We start from the raw sequence: 19608 nt of genomic DNA on the forward strand, positions 1-19608 counted from the left end.
CACCTTTACTTCTGAAGAGACTTTACAAAGGTAAAAAACCTTTAGCATAGCACCTCAATTTCAAATGTGCTGTGCACGGCCCTCAAAGGCTGGGAAGTGAAGCATGATGGTCTTTATACACCCAGAGCCTTAGAAGAGGGTGTACCTGAGCCCTAAGACACCTGAGAGAGAGAAGGGAAGATCAGCAAAGGGAGAGGGGAGAGGCAAAGGTTCCACTGTCCCAGAGCTAAGTAAACACAGTGTTTCAAAAATGAGAGTGTGAGTAACTGTGTCATATGTTACTGACATCTGCGTAAATTGTGACCTTGACTCAGGCACTGCATGCCTGGGGTCAGGGCAAGCAAGAATGGCAGGAAAGAGAGGAGAGAGAGCAAGTGTAGATAACACTTTCAAGGAGTTCTGTGGGACAAGAAACAGCAGAAAGGTACACAGAGAAGAATGTGAGATTAAGAACAAGCTTTTGCTATAGTTACAGATTGTTTTAAAGAGGAGAGCCACACTGGTGGGAACGATCATGCGGCAAAGAAATGGGAAAAACTGGAAGGGGACCCAGTGCCTATTAGAGAGGATGGGCACAGACAGGTGAACAGTTTATCCACCTAAATGGGGGAAGGCAGAATTGATGGGGGTACATGTGTACTTAGGTTAGTACATGTGGAGGTGGAAATGTGCAGAAATGTCTCAGTGAAATAGGAAAATATTACTCATCATGAGCTGAGAGTGAGGAAGGGGAAGAAAGTGCTGTCAGTTTAAGAATGAGAAAGTGAGTAAGAATCGTGCAAACAAGTGGGAAATGAATGGGATGACGGAAAGGCAGTAGGATTTGCAGCCAGCCAGCACCCAAGGCTCCCGTAAGTGCAGGAGCTGTGCCTGAGTGCAAGGGTGAAGAGGAGATGAAGCAGAAGCCAGGAATCCAGTTTTTCTCAGTGCCTATCCTTCAGGGAGCAGAATCTACAGGAATGAGTGAAAATTAAGCAGTCAGACCTCAGCTACTTGCTCTTCTCCCTTGGATACACACGTTTGAGCTTTCAATGTATACATAATTTATCGTGTATACAGTTTAAAGCAGAGAAATGAATATAGAAGAACTTACTCCAGGCCAACTGCTATCTTCAGGGTGAAGGAAATATGAAACTTACCATTCCCTACATTGTTCCTTCTCATCACCTTTGTTTTTTATTTTACTCTGAGAATCTTTACTCTTCTTATAAAAAGGAAAAAACCTTAGATGAAAAATTTTATAAGCCCACTGTGTGAAACAAAGTCGAAGTGCCATAATACGTTGATGATCTGCAGACATAGGAAACTGTGGCACAAACATGCCATCTTCAGTAGAGAGATGACTTAGAAGTAACTCCTACGGACCCTCTGCCCTAGGACCATCACGGCAGGGCCTGTTTGATCTGGGGGACATAGGCTTCCCCACACTTCCTGACCTACCACCACCTACCCTACAGAAGACCTCCAACTCACCCCAGTCCTCCCACCTATTCTATTACTGGAGCTACGTACAACCATGGAAAGGTGTGAAAAAAACCTTTTCCATCATCAGGGCAGAAAGCACTCAGGGGTCGGGTAGAAGAGGTAGGGAGGGGAGCCTCTTGCTCACGGCAGAGCTACCTCGCAATTACTCCCAGATCCAGTGACATATAAAAGTGTTTCTAGTACTAGAAAGGACTGAGAAGATCACCAGACAGATTCTACTGGCAACTTTTAATAAATATAGTTAGGTTCAGAAACCCTGAAGGAAATGACCCTAAAAATAAAAAATTCAAAAATAGATGGAGTATCTACTCTTAAGGTTTAAGATGTGAACAATGCCATATTCTAAATTATTTCAAAAAGTTTATACTGGTTTGAAGATCAAATTTTTTCACCTTAGGGGTGCCTGGGTGGCTCAGTGGGTTAAGGCCTCTACCTTCTGCTCAGGTCATGATCCCAGAGTCCTGGGATCGAGCCCCGCAATGGGCTCTCCGCTCAGTGGTGAGCCTGCTTCCCCCACTCTCTCTCTGCCTGCCTCTCTGTCTACTCATGATCTCTGTCAAATAAATAAATAAAATCTTTAAAAAAAAATTTTTTTCACCCTAACTTCATAATAATTTAGATTTTAAAAAGACCTACCAGTAAAATTTATTCTACATCAAATATCACCAGTAAACATTTCTAAATCTTAGCATTGGAACAATAATATTCTCTTAAGCCCACATTTTAAACTTGGTATACCTTCAACAAAATTTTACAAATAGAGCACACAAAGATTTGTATTAAATTACAGTTAACTACAAAATGGAAGGCTGTCCTCAGAAGTGTTCTCAACCCATTTTTCCAGATGTTTGCACTTTCAAACAAAATCTTAAAAAGTAACATAAAGCTATATAAAAACAGAAGACAATTTAAATACCAGCAAAAATTAAGAAACAACTTAAACAATTACATTTCCAGATGTAATTTTTAGAGGCTAAACCCTGAAATGAAATAAAAAGAAACCCTAAGCGACGGAAGAGCCTGCACTAATTTACATCTGACCTTGTTCTGCTCGCCCACAAAAATATGAGTGGACAATATATACTCCAAATTTTAAAAATTAAATGTGAAATAAGTGGGTAAAGAAACAAGTGAGTATAATCTAGCCTACAATTAAATACTAAAAATCTTCTTCCCTTAGAGGTTACTGGTGTTAGATCCTTCCAGTGCAAAGAATGAACAGAATATTCCGTCACTGATGGAACTCAGGGAAAACCCAAATATTGTCATTCAGGTCAAAGCTATTCTCTAAATGAAAGTAATTTAGCATTAACACTGAAAAAACCTGGCCTGTAATAAAGGGTAACTTTAAGATGACCTAACCGAATTAGTGTTTTGGAGATTATCCAAGAAATTATAACATGTGAATGGAGCTAGTACAAATACTCACAGGTTTACAGGGTCCACTGAAGTTCTGTGTAAATATGTATGAGAATTTGATATCCCCAGATCTAGTGTGCCACGGTCAGCAGGTTTTCTGATCATGGCACTTTCAGTAGTTTCATGAAACACATCTGTTCACCAATTCATCTTTTTGTGATTATCAACAACGCGATTCCCAGCAGCAACATTCCTTCTCACCTGTCTTTGATGATCCAGATCTGCTTTATTACCAATTAAAATCATTGGAAACTCATCACGATCCTTCACTCTGAGAATCTGTCTTTGAAACTTATAGATTTCTTCGAAACTAAAACAGAAACAGACAAATCAATTTGCTCAAATATCAGAACGTGGCTAGTCTCACACCCCATTTAGTATCTCATTACTTTATCTTTTTCTCTAAAAACAAGAAGTCCAAATTCAATAAAATAGTGATCTAGGCATGAACAGAAGATCTGTATTTTAATACTGGTACAAACCTGCCTCGATCTGTGACTGAAAAGACCAACAGGAAACCCTCGCCAGTTCTCATATACTGTTCTCTCATAGCTCCGAATTCTTCTTGTCCTGCTGTATCCAGAACTAAAGAGAAAACAATACATGTAACCGTGTTCATGTTTTCATCTCATACATGGCTTCCCCACAAGGGCAGGCCCAATTAATGTGGGTCCTTCAGAGCACATCATACATAGTGTAATAAAGACATGGAATTCTCCTCATAGCGCTCTATTCCCGACACTAGAAAGAAACATATCTCACAGCAGACAGCTTCAGAGTCATCTTCATCAGTACGGGTTGATTTTGTCGCTAGAATACATTAGCATACCAATTACAAGGTTAAAAATACCGAATACATCTAGGCAGATGGAGTCAGATCACCTCTGAAGTCACTTGAATGTTTTATCTCCTCCACGGAAAGAACTGAAAAAGATACCTGTAAATTCACGAAAGAAATCTTGGTCTACTCCCCACAAACACCACACTTAAAGTGCAGGTGCTAATGTACCTCTTGATCTCTGGGAATGAAAGAATCATGTCAATTAAAAGAACAGGACTATCTTTTGTGCAGACTTGGGAGTGCGTGACCAAGCACAAAACCCTATTTGCTGCCGCCTCTGTGCTAAAAATTCTAAGCAAGTTAACAAATATTCAATCTTTTCTATATTAACTTCACCCATTTTAACATTTGCAGGAAAGCAGGAAGAGCTGAAACTTCATGTTTTTTTCCCGAATGTTCCTCAAAATACAACTTCAACAAGCTACAATGACAAGATTAATTTCACCAGCACAAGGTCAACATAATTACTGTTTTATATTACATTTACTGAGAAATATTTAAATATCCTAAAATGCTGATGCATCAATAAAAACTAATGAAGGAGGTGGGCTTGTGTTCAACACCACCTATGATATTTCCTTTGTAGTGTGCAACTAGCAAAATGCCCAAGCTTACTTTTTAAAAACAGGCTATCGAACTATCAAATAAAGGCAGATCACTTACTATCTAGCCGGGCTGCTCTGTCGTCTATCACACACTGCTTTGTGTAGGAATCTTCAATGGTTGGGTCATAATCCGTTACAAAATAGGACTGTAAGAAAAATAATCTTTGTTTTAAATTTATGTTTACTTGCCTATCCAAGTACCAGTGTAACTTTATCAAATCCCACTTATCCAGAGTTAACAATGATATCTGCATTGTATTAAGGTTTATCCCACTATGTTGGCTTCCTACCCAATGAAATCTATTCAGAGCAGCTTCCAAGTAGAGAAAAGGTACTAAATATCTCTGAATTTTCCTATCTGATATATGCAAGAAGACTGCCAAAGACCTACTACAGTTTTTTCATAATTATATACAATAATTTTTTCATAATTATATATACCCAAGATAATATATATCTAGATCTCATGTTCTTCCAAAACTAGAAAAATAGTCAGTTATAACCCAGGTCCATTTGCAACCCAGTTGTAAGCATCAGTCCTGAGAACAAAGCAGTCTGAAATAAAGGGAGACAAGAAATAGGGATCTGGAAGATTCCATGCCTCATGTTCATTTCTCCCCTTTTTCCTCACATCTTGTCTTTTTCCCATTCAGCTGCCTTGGGTATTAAAGAAAATGGGATTTCAGAAATTTTTTTTGGTAGGGATCTCAAACTTATTCTTTCACTGATATTTTTGTGGGTTTTTTCATCTCAACTTCTATTTCTGTCTTCTTTGGTTAGCAAAGCCTCCGAACTGTTATCTTCTGCAATCATCATCAGAGGAAAGGACAGTTAAGGCAGCAGAGTAAGAAGGGAAGAATCTCAGTGAGCCAGTTAAAAATGTTTGTGTATTATACTTCACAATTTCTTTAAAGGTTTTAAAAAGAAAACAATGACAAAAATAAGAATCTGAGAGAACTTATTCCCGCTTCTGACAGGACACTAACTGGGACACTGACATCATCCTTCTTTTGTCCTGAGCATCTCCTATGCTCTCCCCTCTTGACTGACTTCCTCAAAGCCTACTTTCCCACTGGCTCATTACCAAATGCAAGGGAATGACTTAGAAGAAGGCAGCTTGATGCTGAGAACCAGAGCCAAAAGGATTCAACCATTTTTCAGGCAAGGCTTCCTAGCAACTGGACCTGCTGGCTCCAGGGACACAGCATTCTTAAGTGACAACCCTCCCTCCTCCCCTAGCATGTATCAACAAACACCATAATGCTACTCAGAAGTAGGCACTCCGAACAGACAGTAAAGAAACCCCTGATGGGGAACTGGGGAGAGGATACTGATCTCCTTGCTACTATGACTTGATAAATTTTTGTTTGAAGGACACTTTCCACATTTTATTTATATTTTAGGATTAACTTTAATCACAGAATTCAGTATCCATAATCCTATTTCCTTTTGGATGGTTTCACTGAAATGCGTGATTTTTCAAACAAAGGCTGTAAAAGAATCATTTACCAACAGGAGCAGCTTTGAGTAGAAAACCATCTCCATCACCAACCCATCCTTAAAAATTAAGAGATACCAAAGCAATACTAAACTTATTTTTTGGCACCCACATCTCTTCAAAAAGTGATAAAACTCGCAATAATATCTTTGTACACAGTATTCTAAACAACTTAAAACTGTAGTCTTTCCCCCAAGCAAGTCGGATAACCATACTGTTTATATCTTTTTAAGATTAGTTTCCTGAAACGTGTTTCTCGGCAGAAATCGGATACTTCCTGGCATGCTTTCATCTTGTAAAACCTGAAATTCATTGACTACTCCCAGTTTATACCTAAATGTGCTAAAATGTCCTGCACTGTCCCTCTCACTTTATCTGAAAAAAAATGAATATTAAATATATTGTAGTAGGGGTGCCTGGGTGGCTCAGCGGGTTAAAGCCTCTGCCTTCGGCTCAGGTCATGATCCCAGGGTCCTGGGATCGAGCCCCACATCGGGCTCTCTGCTCACCGGGGAGCCTGCTTCCTCCTCTCTCTCTGCCTGCCTCTCTGCCTACTTGTGATCTCTGTCTGTCAAATAAATAAATTAAAAAAAAAATATATATATATATATATATATATAGTAGTATGCATGATAACAAATTCGTTCGATGTGACTTTTATTTTGTACTGTGAGACAGAATTAAGACATTAACATATATAAGACGATAATTGAGTTTAAGCAACTTTGAGGGCCATTAAAAGAAATTATTTTTCCTTTTAGAGGCTATGGAAGTTTCACATTTTCTTTGCCCCTCTTAGCTCTTGAAACGTGATCTTTTTTCTTTTTTTTTTAAGATTTTATTTATTTATTTGACAGAGAGAGATCACAAGCAGGCAGAGAGGCAGGCAGAAAGAAGAGAGGAGGAAGCGGGCTCCCTGCTGCGCAGAGAGCCCAATGCAGGACTCGATCCCAGGACCCTGAGATCATGACCTGAGCTGAAGGCAAAGGCTTTAACCCACTGAGCCACCCAGGTGCCCCTCCCCTCTTTTTTTAAAGAGAGGGAGAGAGATGGGGAAGTAGAGAATCCCAAGCAGGCTCCACATCCAGCACAGAGCCATACGAAGACACGGGGGCTCGAGCTCACAACCCTAAGGTCATGATCTGAGCTGAAATCGAGTTGGCCTCTTATTTTTTTTTTTAAGATTTTATTTATTTATTTGACAGTGAGAGAGAGAGAGCACAAGTAGGGGGAGCAGGCAGAGAGAGAAACAGACTCCCCACTAGTAGGGAGCCTGATGTGGGACTCAATCTCAGGACCACAGGATCATGACCTGAGCCAAAGGCAGACACTTAACAAGTGAACCACCCAGGCACCCCAACATAATCTTTTTTTTTTTAAGATTTTATTTATTTATTTGACAGAGAGAGAGATCACAAGTAGGCAGAGAGGCAGGCAGAGAGAGAGGAGGAAACAGGCTCCCCGCTGAGCAGAGAGTCTGACGTGGGGCTCGATCCCAGGACCCTGAGATCATGACCTGAGCTGAAAGCAGAGGCTTAACCCACTGAGCCACCCAGGTGCCCTCACACCCCAACATAATCTTAATGTTGTGAGAATTTTGCCATTTTGCTAACTAACACGGGCACACACTTATTCCACCAACATTTTTAAGACAAACTAATTGCTGGAATTTCTGGATATTTAGGTCCATATTTCATCTTCATTGTGTCCTGCTTTCAAAATATGTCTGTACGGACCATCATTTTGTTGCTATATATTGATTTTAGGAAGCCAGAAAGTATCTTCTTCCCTCATAAAAATCCATCCAAATAACAATGCTCCAGAGCCTGACTGACACATAATCCAAGACCCCCTTCTCTCATAATGCCTGTAAGCCACAGATCAGAATGTGCCTAAAAAGAGCATTCTTCATTGCAGTTAGCAAATATAATCATCAGCTCCCGCCGCAAAGACATAACGTTTCTGTTACTTAAACCTAGGTACCAGATATTTAAGGCAGCAAATTACCAACAAGAAATCAGTCTCTAGTGATGGTCAGTCCTAGATTTGATACGAACTCTGCTACTTTCTAGCTGATGAACCTGAGACAAGTTACTTTACCTTTCTAATCTTTAACATCTGCAAAACAGGACAGTAACAAACCCTCCTGGGCCAGATAATTTCAAGTAGTGTCTATAAAGTGCCAAGACATGCTGATGATTGAAAAACGTTAACCACACTGTATTATTTTTGTCACACAATTAGATGGTATGAGTTGGTGTTTTCATTCAAGTATAAAGACTTCTTAATCCTAGGAACAGCTGTAATAGTTCCAATCCTGGTTATACTACAGACCAACCATGGCACTTGGCATCCAAAATGTGAATCAAGATAAAATCTCCTTATCTGGGGTTTTAGAGATTTTTCTTGGAATCTGAGCAGTAATTACACAGATAATCACGTAAGTAAAAATTCATCAAGCTGTACACAAGATGTGTACATTTTTTGTAATATATACAAATTAGACCTCTATAAGATACATAAATTTAATGGTTCCCTGCTGTTTACAGGATTCAGTGCTTTCTTTACACAGCATGCAAAGCCTCTAGTTTGATCCATACTGTTCACCGTAAGAAGCCTTATTTTTCACCACTTGAAATCCTCAGCCAATTGCTCTTGCTCTCCTGGTTTCGTTAGTTTTGTTGACAAGTATTTACAGAGCATCATGGAGACAAGGCCCAACATTCACAGAGCCCCACTGCTTGTTACACTACACTACACTACACTACACTACACTACATGCTGGGATTAGGGGTTTGGGGAGCAGGGAGTGGAAATACACTGGCCAAGAAACTGCAACAGCAAGAAATGCCTATATCATGCTAGTTCAGAAGGCAACAAAATTTAGGTGGCTTAAAGACTGCAGTCATGTACAGGAACTATGTGCACATTCACTTATAAACACAGTCCAGCAATATGCCAGAAAACAGTCTCCGTCCTGACACTGAAGAAGTTGCCAACCATAGTCCAGAAAGGATGTTCTATAGCAGAAAGCAAGAAAAAAAAAAAAAATAGTAGGCACAGTATCGCATAACAGAAGGCAGTAGAGAACACACTGAAAGGGGAAGAAGAGCAAAGAGAAAGTACTTTGTTTTCTTGATATCACAGGAAAGGATGCATGGAGGAGGACCCTGGCCAGAAACAAAGGGAATGCCTGCTTTCAAAGGGCAGGATGCCTTCCAGGTAGTACAAAGGGCAAATGGACATAAGTCTCCTTAAGGTTGTTAAGATTTATGGAGAAAAGTTTAGGATTAGGGAAGCTACCTCCATTCAGACAGGAGTCAATTTCCCCTTGATAAAATCTGGTCTGGGTAAGGTTGTCAAAAGCCCTTAATAATGTCAAGAGCATTATGCTGTGATGGCAGGAATAGTATTCCTGATTATACGCCACTAGATTGCACAAGAGGAATTCTGCTCGGCTTAAGAGAACTGCCAGCTCACTATCTTCCCATTCAAAGAAGCTGCCTTAAGGAAGAAAAGAAGGGGGAAGGACAGGAAAGAGAATGAGCTGAGGCCACTTCTGCATTTAGGGGGCAGGAGTGAAAGCCCACTTTCTCCTGACCCCCTGCTACCGATGAAAGTGTAGTTCCCAAGCACTGCCACGGAGCGGAGCCTGGTCTACACAATGCGACGGGTAATTTACAGATTTGTGAAAATTCTGTAAATCCAGCACACTGGTTAGGTTTACTGCCCTTGCATATAAAAAGGACGGGAGGCTAGATCTAAGGTGCCATCGGGGAGTTGTAAACAAATGAAAGGGCATTTCTAAGCATAGTGCCATTCTCAGGAGAGTCTCAGGAGTCCTCTAAAAACATGGGGTTACAGAAAGGAAAGGGAGACTTTCTTTTATTAACATCTAGTTCAGCTCAACCTTCTTCCCACACATTATATACAGAATCCACATCATGAAATATTCTAGATACAGAATTCTGTGGTTCTCTGCTCCCTTCCATTTCAAGTCAGTATTTTCTATTCTTAATTCTATCCACAAAACTTGTGTAATGTTTTTAAAATCACGATAAAATAAACCAAAACAGGAGGTTTCATAAGGGCTCATTTTCTTATAAAGCCTTTGCTGGAGGCAGCACAAGGAAAAGAAGATGTGTATGGGCACCAGAGTCTGAGAAACCTGAAATTCAAACCCAGATGCCATTTCCACTTTCTAGCTGTTTTGAGTCCTTGGGGCAACTGATTTAACATCTCTAAAGCCCATTTCTCAACAGAAAGGATAAGTGCAAGGATAATTTAAGGAGGGCATGTCCCAGTGCCCACTTTAGATGGGGCTCTGGAGGATCATGGGAAAAAAAGAAACCTTCCAGAGAGAAGTTGTGGGAGGTGGCACGAGAAAGCAGACCAGAGGGACGGAAGAGCTGGGGTCGCCAGTGAGCGCCGTGGATGCCAGGTTCTCGGCAGGCTAGGAGTGTCTGCTGAGCTCATGCAGCTTCATCCCACCACCATGTCCTAGCGTGCAGGGCCTCAGGGGAGGCAGTGCAGTGGAGTGGAAAGAGCCTGAGATGAAAGTCAGACAGACCAGAGTACTGCGCTCTACTTTTACTACCTACCTGTGGCAAATTAGAGCATCTCATCTTCCAGGTAGTCATGCAGTTTCCCTCTTTAGAAGGTTTTAAGCTGGTTCCATCCAGAAGCTCAAGGAAACACTACTGTCTTCTGAAGTGCAGATTCCTAACTATGTAGTCATGTTCTTTTCTGCTCTGCTAGGGACCCACAGATTCACATACTATTGCTCATGCTCTACCAAACACCAGGGGATACATGTCAAGTTCTCAGAATGATTCTACTAAAGCCTCCCCTATCATTTGGCTTCACTGAAAGGGACTTACGAGAAGTATCTTCCTCTCCAGAAGCTGTGTGTGGAGATGGGGAAAGACACGGAACACACCACATACTAACAGTTCTCTCCAAAAGCATCCTTGTGTTAGAACCCTTAACTCTCCACACTTTTACTTCCTGGAGATAAGGTATGGGCGAAACGTGCAAAACCAATTTAAGGCCACCCTCCATGCAAGTCCTTGAAATAGGAGTATAACTTGGTAACTACTGCTTTATTCTCAGCCTCCGAGCTTCAAGAGAAAATAAAATAGGTTAGAGTTCCAGTTAAAGCCCTATTACATACTTCCAACTAGATCTGATATATCCACAGTGTAGTTCATGCTTCTTAGGACTTCTTTGAGTTAAGCAAGATACCCTGTACATAGTTAGAACCTTAAAATACTGGCCATTAGGAAAGCCAGTTATTCAGAAGATTGTACTGAGAGGTCAGAAATTGATTTCCCAGAGCACAATGAGGACCTGGTTAGCCATCCATCAGTAGCCTCTATCTGCTAACACAAGAGCAGTGCAAATTCCTCTGGTAACACTAGAGAAGGCTGTAGCAACTTCAGGCAGCTGAGGCCAGAGTCAGGCTCTTCCTGGTGTCACTTTTTAATAGCAGCTGTCAAGTCACAGAGAACCTTTGTTCCCTGCAACACCCTCCCTTATTGTTATGTCAAACGTTTCCAATATGCCTGATATTCCTTCAGGCAAGGACAGTTCTTCCTGACTGAAATTAGTATTTCATTTCATCTAACAAGTATAATTATGGAGATCCCCATAATGGATCCTCCAGGACTCTAACACAGAATAAAAGGTACCCTAAGTCCAGTAATCCTTTTAGTCTCTTTTTAACAAAACTTCGGCCTTCAGTCAATGTGGCTAATTGTCTCAGATTATCCAAAGCCACCGTGTGCCTTTTATGTGACTTCTGTGCAGTCTCAGGGGTGCACACCTCCTGTGAAGTACCTGGTTGCAAATCAGTGGGCCTGGTATGCAATAAGAAAAAGTACAGTACAGAGTCAACTTATAAACTGCTTCTATTTCAAAAATTTGTTTCTAAGTCAGTTAGTTGGTGCTCATTTCCCCAGGGAAAAACTATTCTCATCTGTGTTTAGGTCTGCAAGGCCAGACCACAAAAGCTACCAGTGAAATACAGTCCTGAGCCAGATTAACCCTGAGTTCTATTCTAATCTCTAGAGAAAAGGCATTTGGCCCAAGAGACAGAGGGAATTTCCTTTCCTTTCCCAATGTAGAGAGCCAGGCCGAAGTGACACCAAGAAGAAGGGAAAGCCTGTCTTTGGGGCACCCCTTAGACACCCCAGCTACGCCATCCTGCCCTAACTCTCCACTACCTCATTCTTATCCTAGCATTTGCTTCCCTCTGATAACATTCTAGGTACAAAACCACTGACCTATCTGCCACTGTTCCTTCCACTTTCCACTCTCAAATTAACCCTAACAGTCCCCTCAGGAGAGCTAGAGCTCACCCAGAGACACGAGGTGGAAAATGATCAGTCCAAATTAGAGCACGCTGCAGCAGGAGCTCACCCCAACCCTTCCAGTGATGCTTGCTCTTTTAAAAAGCAAAATTCTAAACCAAAATGAATCTTTAGTAACATTTTCAGCACAGGTCAAAAAGAAAAAGAAAAGCTTCAAACTCTGTGAAAGGAAAATTATTCAGGGAGGTAAACTACCATTTCATGATGTCAGCTCCCCAAAGGGAGTGTCAGCTTACTGTTCAAAGCTTTTATCCTTCCAAACTCAAGGCTCAAAAAGAAAGAAGGGAAGAGAAAGGTTTTCCTCTTTCTTCTTTCACTTCCCTCCACCAACCCTATCACAACTTGTAAAATTAACCTATTGGATGGACAAAAATGTTTAGTTCACAGTATCAGTGAGGTGATTTTTGATAAAGGGAACTGAGGGCCCTGCCATGGCAACAGCCACTGTTCATATATATACAGACCATCGGTAGGTACAAGCCTAACTCAGGTACTGCTTACACAACTACACATTCCTCCCTCAGAGCTGCCATAGTATTTAGAAACCAGCTGGCAATAGTAAGCCAGTGGCCTCTATCATGCAGCATAATAGAGCTTATTTTCCTTGTCTGAACTTAGTATTCATTTGCTCTCATCCTCCAGTAACTGCAATCTAATTTTGAAAAATAATGTACAAAACCTAAATGAAGTTTTAAGGATTAGACTTAATTTTCTTAAAGCACAGTGACAATTGGCACAGACAGAAGTAATAAACAGAAGGCCATATAAGCCTTTGAATGGTATGTACACATTAATAGCTCATACTATCCCCATGGGAAATCTGAATAAATCCCATGACATTCCTTTTAACACATCAGGTCTTGATTGTGTCTTTGGGTTCTTGCTTTGACTGGACCTGTCTCCTAGGGAAATTGATTTCCAGAGCACAATGAGGACCTGGTTAGCCATCCATCAGTAGCCTCTATCCACCTATCCTCTCTATCCTGACTAGATCTGATATATCCTCTCTATATCCACCCTATCCTCTCTATCCTGACAGCTATTAACTTAGTTAAGTTAGCCTTCCTTACCTCCAACCTTATGTGGACCAAACCTGCCTAAACAACGTTAACACTGGCCTCTGTGGGACATTTCCGATGAAGACGACAGTCCTTGACCTCTGGGACACGAAACTGTTCAGGCCTCCCCTTGGTCTTATTTCTGTATCCTTTCCTCTCTATATCAGGGTCCTCCCTGTGATGGGGGTCCCCACAAGAAAGACCTTGGGGCCAATACGGATTTAGGCAGGAAGCATTTTCAAACATTACAAGATCCACAGTCAGAGTTTCAGCATTGTTAGTTCTTACTCATCTGACCTTGGCAGGACAGTAACAGTAGCTGATAACTGCTACTGTTTTATTCCCAACCCCGACATCACCATCTTTCCTCCCTCTTCTCGGGGACTTTCCCAATCAACATGCATTCCAGCTCTTATAATTGGCTGCTTCTACCCTTAACTCTTTTCTTATACAGATAATCTGCTACATACGTAATCCAGGCCATTCCTAGAACTAGGGCCACTTTTTAAGAGCATTACTGGAATATAATTCACATACCAGAAAATTCACCCATTTAAAGTACACTGGTCAACAGTTTTTCATAATTCACAAGGTCGTGAAACGGTCATCAAGATCTAATTCCGGAACATTTTCATCAACCCCAAAAGGAATCCCACATCCCTCAGCAGGCCTTTCCCTTCCCTCCATCCTCTCCCAACCCTAGCGCCACTAAACCAACAATCTACTTTCTGTCTCTATCAACATGCCTGCTCAGGACATTTCATATAAATCCAATCATGTAATATCTGGTCTTTTTGTGTCTGGCCTCTTTTACTTATTAGCATATGTTTTCAACATCCATCCATGTCACAGCACATATTAGTACTTCACTTCTCATTCTTTTGCTGTGGTGCGTCACCGTATGAACAGATCATACCATATTTACCCGTCCACTGGATAATGGACATTGGAATTGTTTTTACATTTTGGCTATTATAAATGATGCTGCCATGAACATTCATGTATAATCTTTTGGGTGAACATATGTTTTCACTTTTCTCGGGTACATTTCTAGTACTGGAATTGCTGGGTCATACCGTTTACTTGAAGAACTGCCAAACTCTCTTCCGAAGTAGGTGTGCCATTTTACATTCCCATCAGCAGTGTTTGAGGGGTCTAACTTCTTAGTATCTTCACCAATACTTGTCACAGAACATGTGTCTTTTTGATTCTAGTCATCCTAGTGAATGTACAGTAACATCTCCTTAAAAATGTTTTAAATAACTTTTTTGTAACCTCTACACCCAATGTGGGGCTCAAATTTATAACCCTGAAATCAAGATTCATATGCTCTATCAAATGAGCCACCCAGGGGCGCCTGGGTGGCTCAGTTGGTTAAGCGACTGCCTTCAGCTCAGGTCATGATCCTGGAGTCCCAGGATCGAGTCCCACATCGGGCTCCCAGCTCCACGGGGAGTCTGCTTCTCCCTCTGACCTTCTCCTCGCTCATGCTCTCTCTCACTCTCTCTCTCTCAAATAAATTTAAAAAAAAAAAAAAAAAAGAGCCACCCAGGTGCCCCTCCTTGCAGTTCTGACTGAAATTTCCGTAATGGGATGTTGAGTATCTTTTCACATACTTTTTGTGGACCTTCTTGGGAGAAATGTCTGTTCAAATCTTTGCCCTCTTTCAAATTCCATTGTCTTTTTACTGTTCAGTTTAAGAGTTCTTTATATATTCTAGATACTGGGACACCTGGGTGGTTCAGTCAGTTAAGCGTCTGCCTTCAGCTCTGGTCATGATCCCAGGGTTCTGGGATCGTATTCTGCATAGGGCTCCTTGCTCAGCGGGGAGCCTGCCTCTCCCTCTGCCTGCTGCTCACGCATGTGTGTGCACGCTCTCTCTCTCTCTCTGACAAATATAATCATATATATATATATATATATATGTATGTATGTATTAGATGTATATGTATATATATGTATGATGTACATGCATCATTTGCAAAATTTTTTCCCATAGCCCCACTACTTCAAAGTCTTCCTGCTATGAATTAGCACACAGTTCCTTAACCTCTACTCTGGGCCAAAGTCCTGTTACCCACCAACAATCTGCCTTAATTCCAACTTCTATATACCCAGATTTGTGGGTAATATCTGCCCTTGTGCTCCATCACCAACTACACTATCCTTTTACTTTGTGATGGTTCTGCTGTGCTGACTGCTGCCTAGAAGAAAACTTCCATTATACCCACTCCACTAACACCCAACCGGCCCACCACAAGCCTGAACTTTCCTCATTACACTGAACTTCCTCTGCCTGTACCATGCCCTAGCACAGTTCCCCTGTGCCAGTTTGTGGCATCACCCTACTTCATCAAATCCAATAAGATGCCATTCATTTTAAGACCAACATTATCTCATGTGCCAAGAAAGGAAGGGGAAAAAAAAAAAAAAAACACCAAAACAACTACAGCATGTCTTTGACTATGAGCCTCTCAATGTCAAAGATACTAGAATGTAGAGGAAAATGTTTTCTTAGAATTAATGAAATACAGTAGCTTTAGACAACAATTCTGTAAGGCTGGTATTGTTGCTCTAGATGAGATCACTGACGCTTAGCGGTTACATGACCTGCCAAATGTCACAAAGTCAGTAGACTGGTAGAACACAGATCCAAATTCAGGTCTGACTCCAAAGCAATACTGCTTCCATTACACTTTCTTTAATCTGTCATATTAACATCAAAGCATACAACATGTACCAGTTTAAAAAATAAATTCTGTCACTCTTAAAGTAACTTATTTTTAAAATTATAAACTGCTATAGCCAAATAGAAAAAGCAATTAAAAGGTCTTTCATTCAAAATGAAAACACTCCATTTCTACATTAAGAATAAAGGCCTAAAAAAACACATATATACACATTTTATATACACATATATAAAAGAATAAAGGTCTAAGGATGGTAATATAAGAAACATATACTCTTTGATCTAGCAAATTCACTTCTAGAAATGTATCCTACCAATACATCTGTACATATAAGAAATGACATGTGCGAGGTCATTTTATTGAATTTTTTTTAATCTAAAAGACTGGAAACAACTTAAACGTCCTTCAGTAAATGACTGCTTAAATTATGAAGCACTCATTCAATATGAATGCTGCTATGAAAGAAAAGAATGACTTCATGTACTAATAATATAGAGGAATCTGCAAGATATGTTGTTAAATAAACACAGTTTACCTATTTGCTTTATTGCGCATGCAGTATCTCTGGAAGGTATCATTACCTATGGGAAGAATCCGACCTGGAAGTTGTGAGACAGAAGTGGGAGGGAAATTTTTTGTTGGTTTTGAAATCTGAAACATGTGAATCAAGGGGAAATACCTAGATGGATTAAACACAAACTCTTTAGTAATAAAAGCTGAGCATGGGAGTGTGAAGAAGCCTGGAATCTAGTCCCAGCTCTGCAACAACCAGGTAAGTGCCCCTGGAGGAGTCAACCTCCTTCATGGCTCCTAGGGTAAATGAAGAATTTGCTCTGTCTCATCTTCTAAGACTCCAGCTTTCTAATTTCATTAGGACATATTTAGCTCCTATGTCAAACAGAATTTGTAGGTTCTATCAAGAATTCCTTTGTTTTGGGGCACCTGGGTGGCTCAGTGGGTTAAAGCCTCTGCCTTCAGCTCAGTTCATGATCCCAGGGTCCTAGGATCGAGCCCCACATCGGGCTCTCTGCATGGAAGGGAGTCTGCTTCCCTTCCTCTCTCTCTGCCTGCCTTTCTGCCTATTTGTGATCTCTGTCTGTCAAATAAATAAATAAAAATCTTTAAAAAAAAAAAAGAATTCCTTTGTTTTACGTGTGTGGTATAACAGAAAGAATATCACGGTTTAAAATCAGGAAGGTTTCCTTACAGCTCTAGCTACCACTAGTTTCTAGCTATAGAATTTGCAGCAAATCACACCACTAAGTACTATTACCTGGGAAGCTGAGGTTCTAGCTATCTTAACAATGCTGTTACAAGGAGTCAAATCAGACACCCAAAAATTTTCCCAGGTTTTACACCACTATGTGAAAAGTAAAATGTGTGTGTGTGTGTGTGTGTGTGTGTGTGTGTGTAAAGAGAGAGAGAGAGAATGAATCCCCCTTCACGTATTATAAACGAAGTATAAGAAAAAACATGGGTTTTGGAATCTGTCAGGCCTGGATATCTCACTTAATTGATATGTAATCTTGGGAAGGTTACTTAAATAAATCTTAAATCTCAATTTCCTGACCTATCAGATGGCCATAGTGATTCTCATCTGAAAGGGCTATTGTGGAAATTAAATAACACCTAAAAAAAAAAAAAAAAAAAAAAGATTAAATGACATTGTTAAGTACCCAGTACACAGCTTAGCCCAAAACAGGCATTTAAAATTTGGTTCTCTTAAAAAAAATTTTTGGTTCTCTTGGAGCACCTGGGTAGCTCAGTCAGTTAAGTGTCTGCCTTCAGCTCAGGTCATTCTTCCAGAGTCCTGGGATCGAGCCTTGGATCCAGCTCTCTGCTCAGCGAGGAGTCGGCTTCTCCCTCTCCCTCTGCCACTCCCCCTGCTTGTACTCTCTCCCTCTCACTTGCTCTCAAATAAATAAAGAAAATATTTTTTAATCAATCAATCAATAAGACCTGTTTTTCTTCCTTTCCAAACTTAGAAACAAAGGCTGCCCCATAAAGCAGGTAGCTGACCAACCTGCTTCCAGCTTTAACTTTTGCTCCCCAGGGCCTGGCTGGTTACTTCCCTTTTCATTTCCTTTCCCTTCTATCCACTGCCACCTACAAATATCCTAAAACTTGTCTTCATTTCCTATCTCACAGAACGGAGAATGAATGGTCTGCTAGAGCAAAACTGGAAGTAAAGAGGGTTGGTAATTTTCACAGTCCATATTTTACTAAACTTTTTAAAAAAAATTCCACATGATGGGTGCCTGAGTGGCTCAGGTCATGATCCCAGGGTCCTAGAATCAAGCCCCGCGTCGGGCTCCCGGCTCGGCTAGAAGCCTGCCTCTCCCTCTCCCTGCCACTCCTTCTGCTTGTGCCTGCTCTTGCTCTCTCTCTCTGCCAAATAGGCAAATAAAATCTCAAAAAAAAAAAAAAAATTCCACATGAATCCTGCTTAGGGTCATTCACTGACCCACTCAATGTACAAACACTAACCAAGCAACTATGATGTGTCAAGAGCAGAGGATGCGATCTCAGCTCTCATGGGGCTGGCAGTTTTGTGAAGGTTGACCATCAACATATAAATAAGCAAAACAGATATAGGAAAGGGTTATGTGAACTCTAAAGGAAAATGAAGGGGCCTGACAGCGGCAGGAACCAGCAAGGAGAATGTGATATTGCATAAGAGAGCCACAAAGGGCTTCACTGGCAATGTGACATTTCAGAATAAAATCCTAGATCGGTGGAAGGAGTCAGCCATGCTGTTACATGGGGGAAGATCACCGCAGGCAGACAGAATTACGTTAAAGGTAGTAAGGTGAGAGAGTGGGTGACATGCCTGAGGAATAGCAAGGAGGCGAGTGTGCCTACAACAGAATGAATGACAGGGAAAACAGCACATGAGTTCAGAAAGTTAACAGAGGCAATCAAAGCCTTCTAGGCCATGGTTAAGGACTTGGATTTTATTCTAAATAAAATAAAAAGCACGGCAGAGTTTGATGGCTCTGATCTTATTCTATACTGGTTACTGCCTTCCTTTCCCAGTCTTGCTATGCAAGGGACAGACGTCTTCTTTCTGATACTTCCTTTCACTGGGATTAGCCAAGAACCACCCCACAGTGGCAATCAAAGCAGGGTGTATGTACACTTTGCTTACGACCCCCTTTAAGATGTTGTGGCAAAAGATTTCTATTGATTCAAGGAGGAAAAAAAAAGTGAAAGCACTTCAAACATATTTAGGAAAATGTAGGTCAATTATACTTGAAAGTTATTTCAGCAATATATTTTTTAATGTGCTTTATCATTTCATAGAAATAAATAAATGAAGAATATTAACACTGTAATATGGATCTGAAGAGTATTCATGGTCTATTAAGTTCATTCACTCAACAAGTATGTGTTGAGTATTTACTGCATAGAGCTGGTACAGTCCTAAGTGAGAATAAAACTGATGTGCTCCTGGAGCTTGTGGAGCTTACAACTTAGTAGTGGAGACAATACACAGCAAACAGAATAAAGATGACAGTTTATTTTTTGAGAGAGAGAGGGAGGTGAGGGCAGAGGGAGAGAGAGAATCCCAAGCAGGCCTGAACTTACAATCCTGAGATCATGACCTGAAATCAAGAGTCAGACGCTCAACCGACTGAGCC

The 19608-nt window shown here is 40.8% G+C and overlaps 1 protein-coding gene across 2 annotated transcripts in view; it reads right to left on the reverse strand.

Annotated features, from left to right (window-relative positions):
- The window catches only part of RRAS2 (RAS related 2), a 71533-nt gene that overhangs the window by 11760 nt on the left and 40165 nt on the right, over positions 1–19608 (reverse strand). For both annotated transcript variants that reach the window (XM_032853530.1, XM_032853531.1), the window contains exons 2-4: positions 4409–4496; positions 3387–3489; positions 3106–3214 (exon numbers count right to left, since the gene is read on the reverse strand). In XM_032853530.1, the coding sequence (XP_032709421.1) occupies positions 3106–3214; positions 3387–3489; positions 4409–4496 (300 nt within the window). The remainder of the gene's footprint in view (positions 1–3105; positions 3215–3386; positions 3490–4408; positions 4497–19608) is intronic.

Source organism: Lontra canadensis, unplaced genomic scaffold (assembly GCF_010015895.1).
Source record: "Lontra canadensis isolate GAN:19392208 unplaced genomic scaffold, GSC_riverotter_1.0 scaffold7, whole genome shotgun sequence".
Taxonomy (NCBI): domain Eukaryota; kingdom Metazoa; phylum Chordata; class Mammalia; order Carnivora; family Mustelidae; genus Lontra; species Lontra canadensis.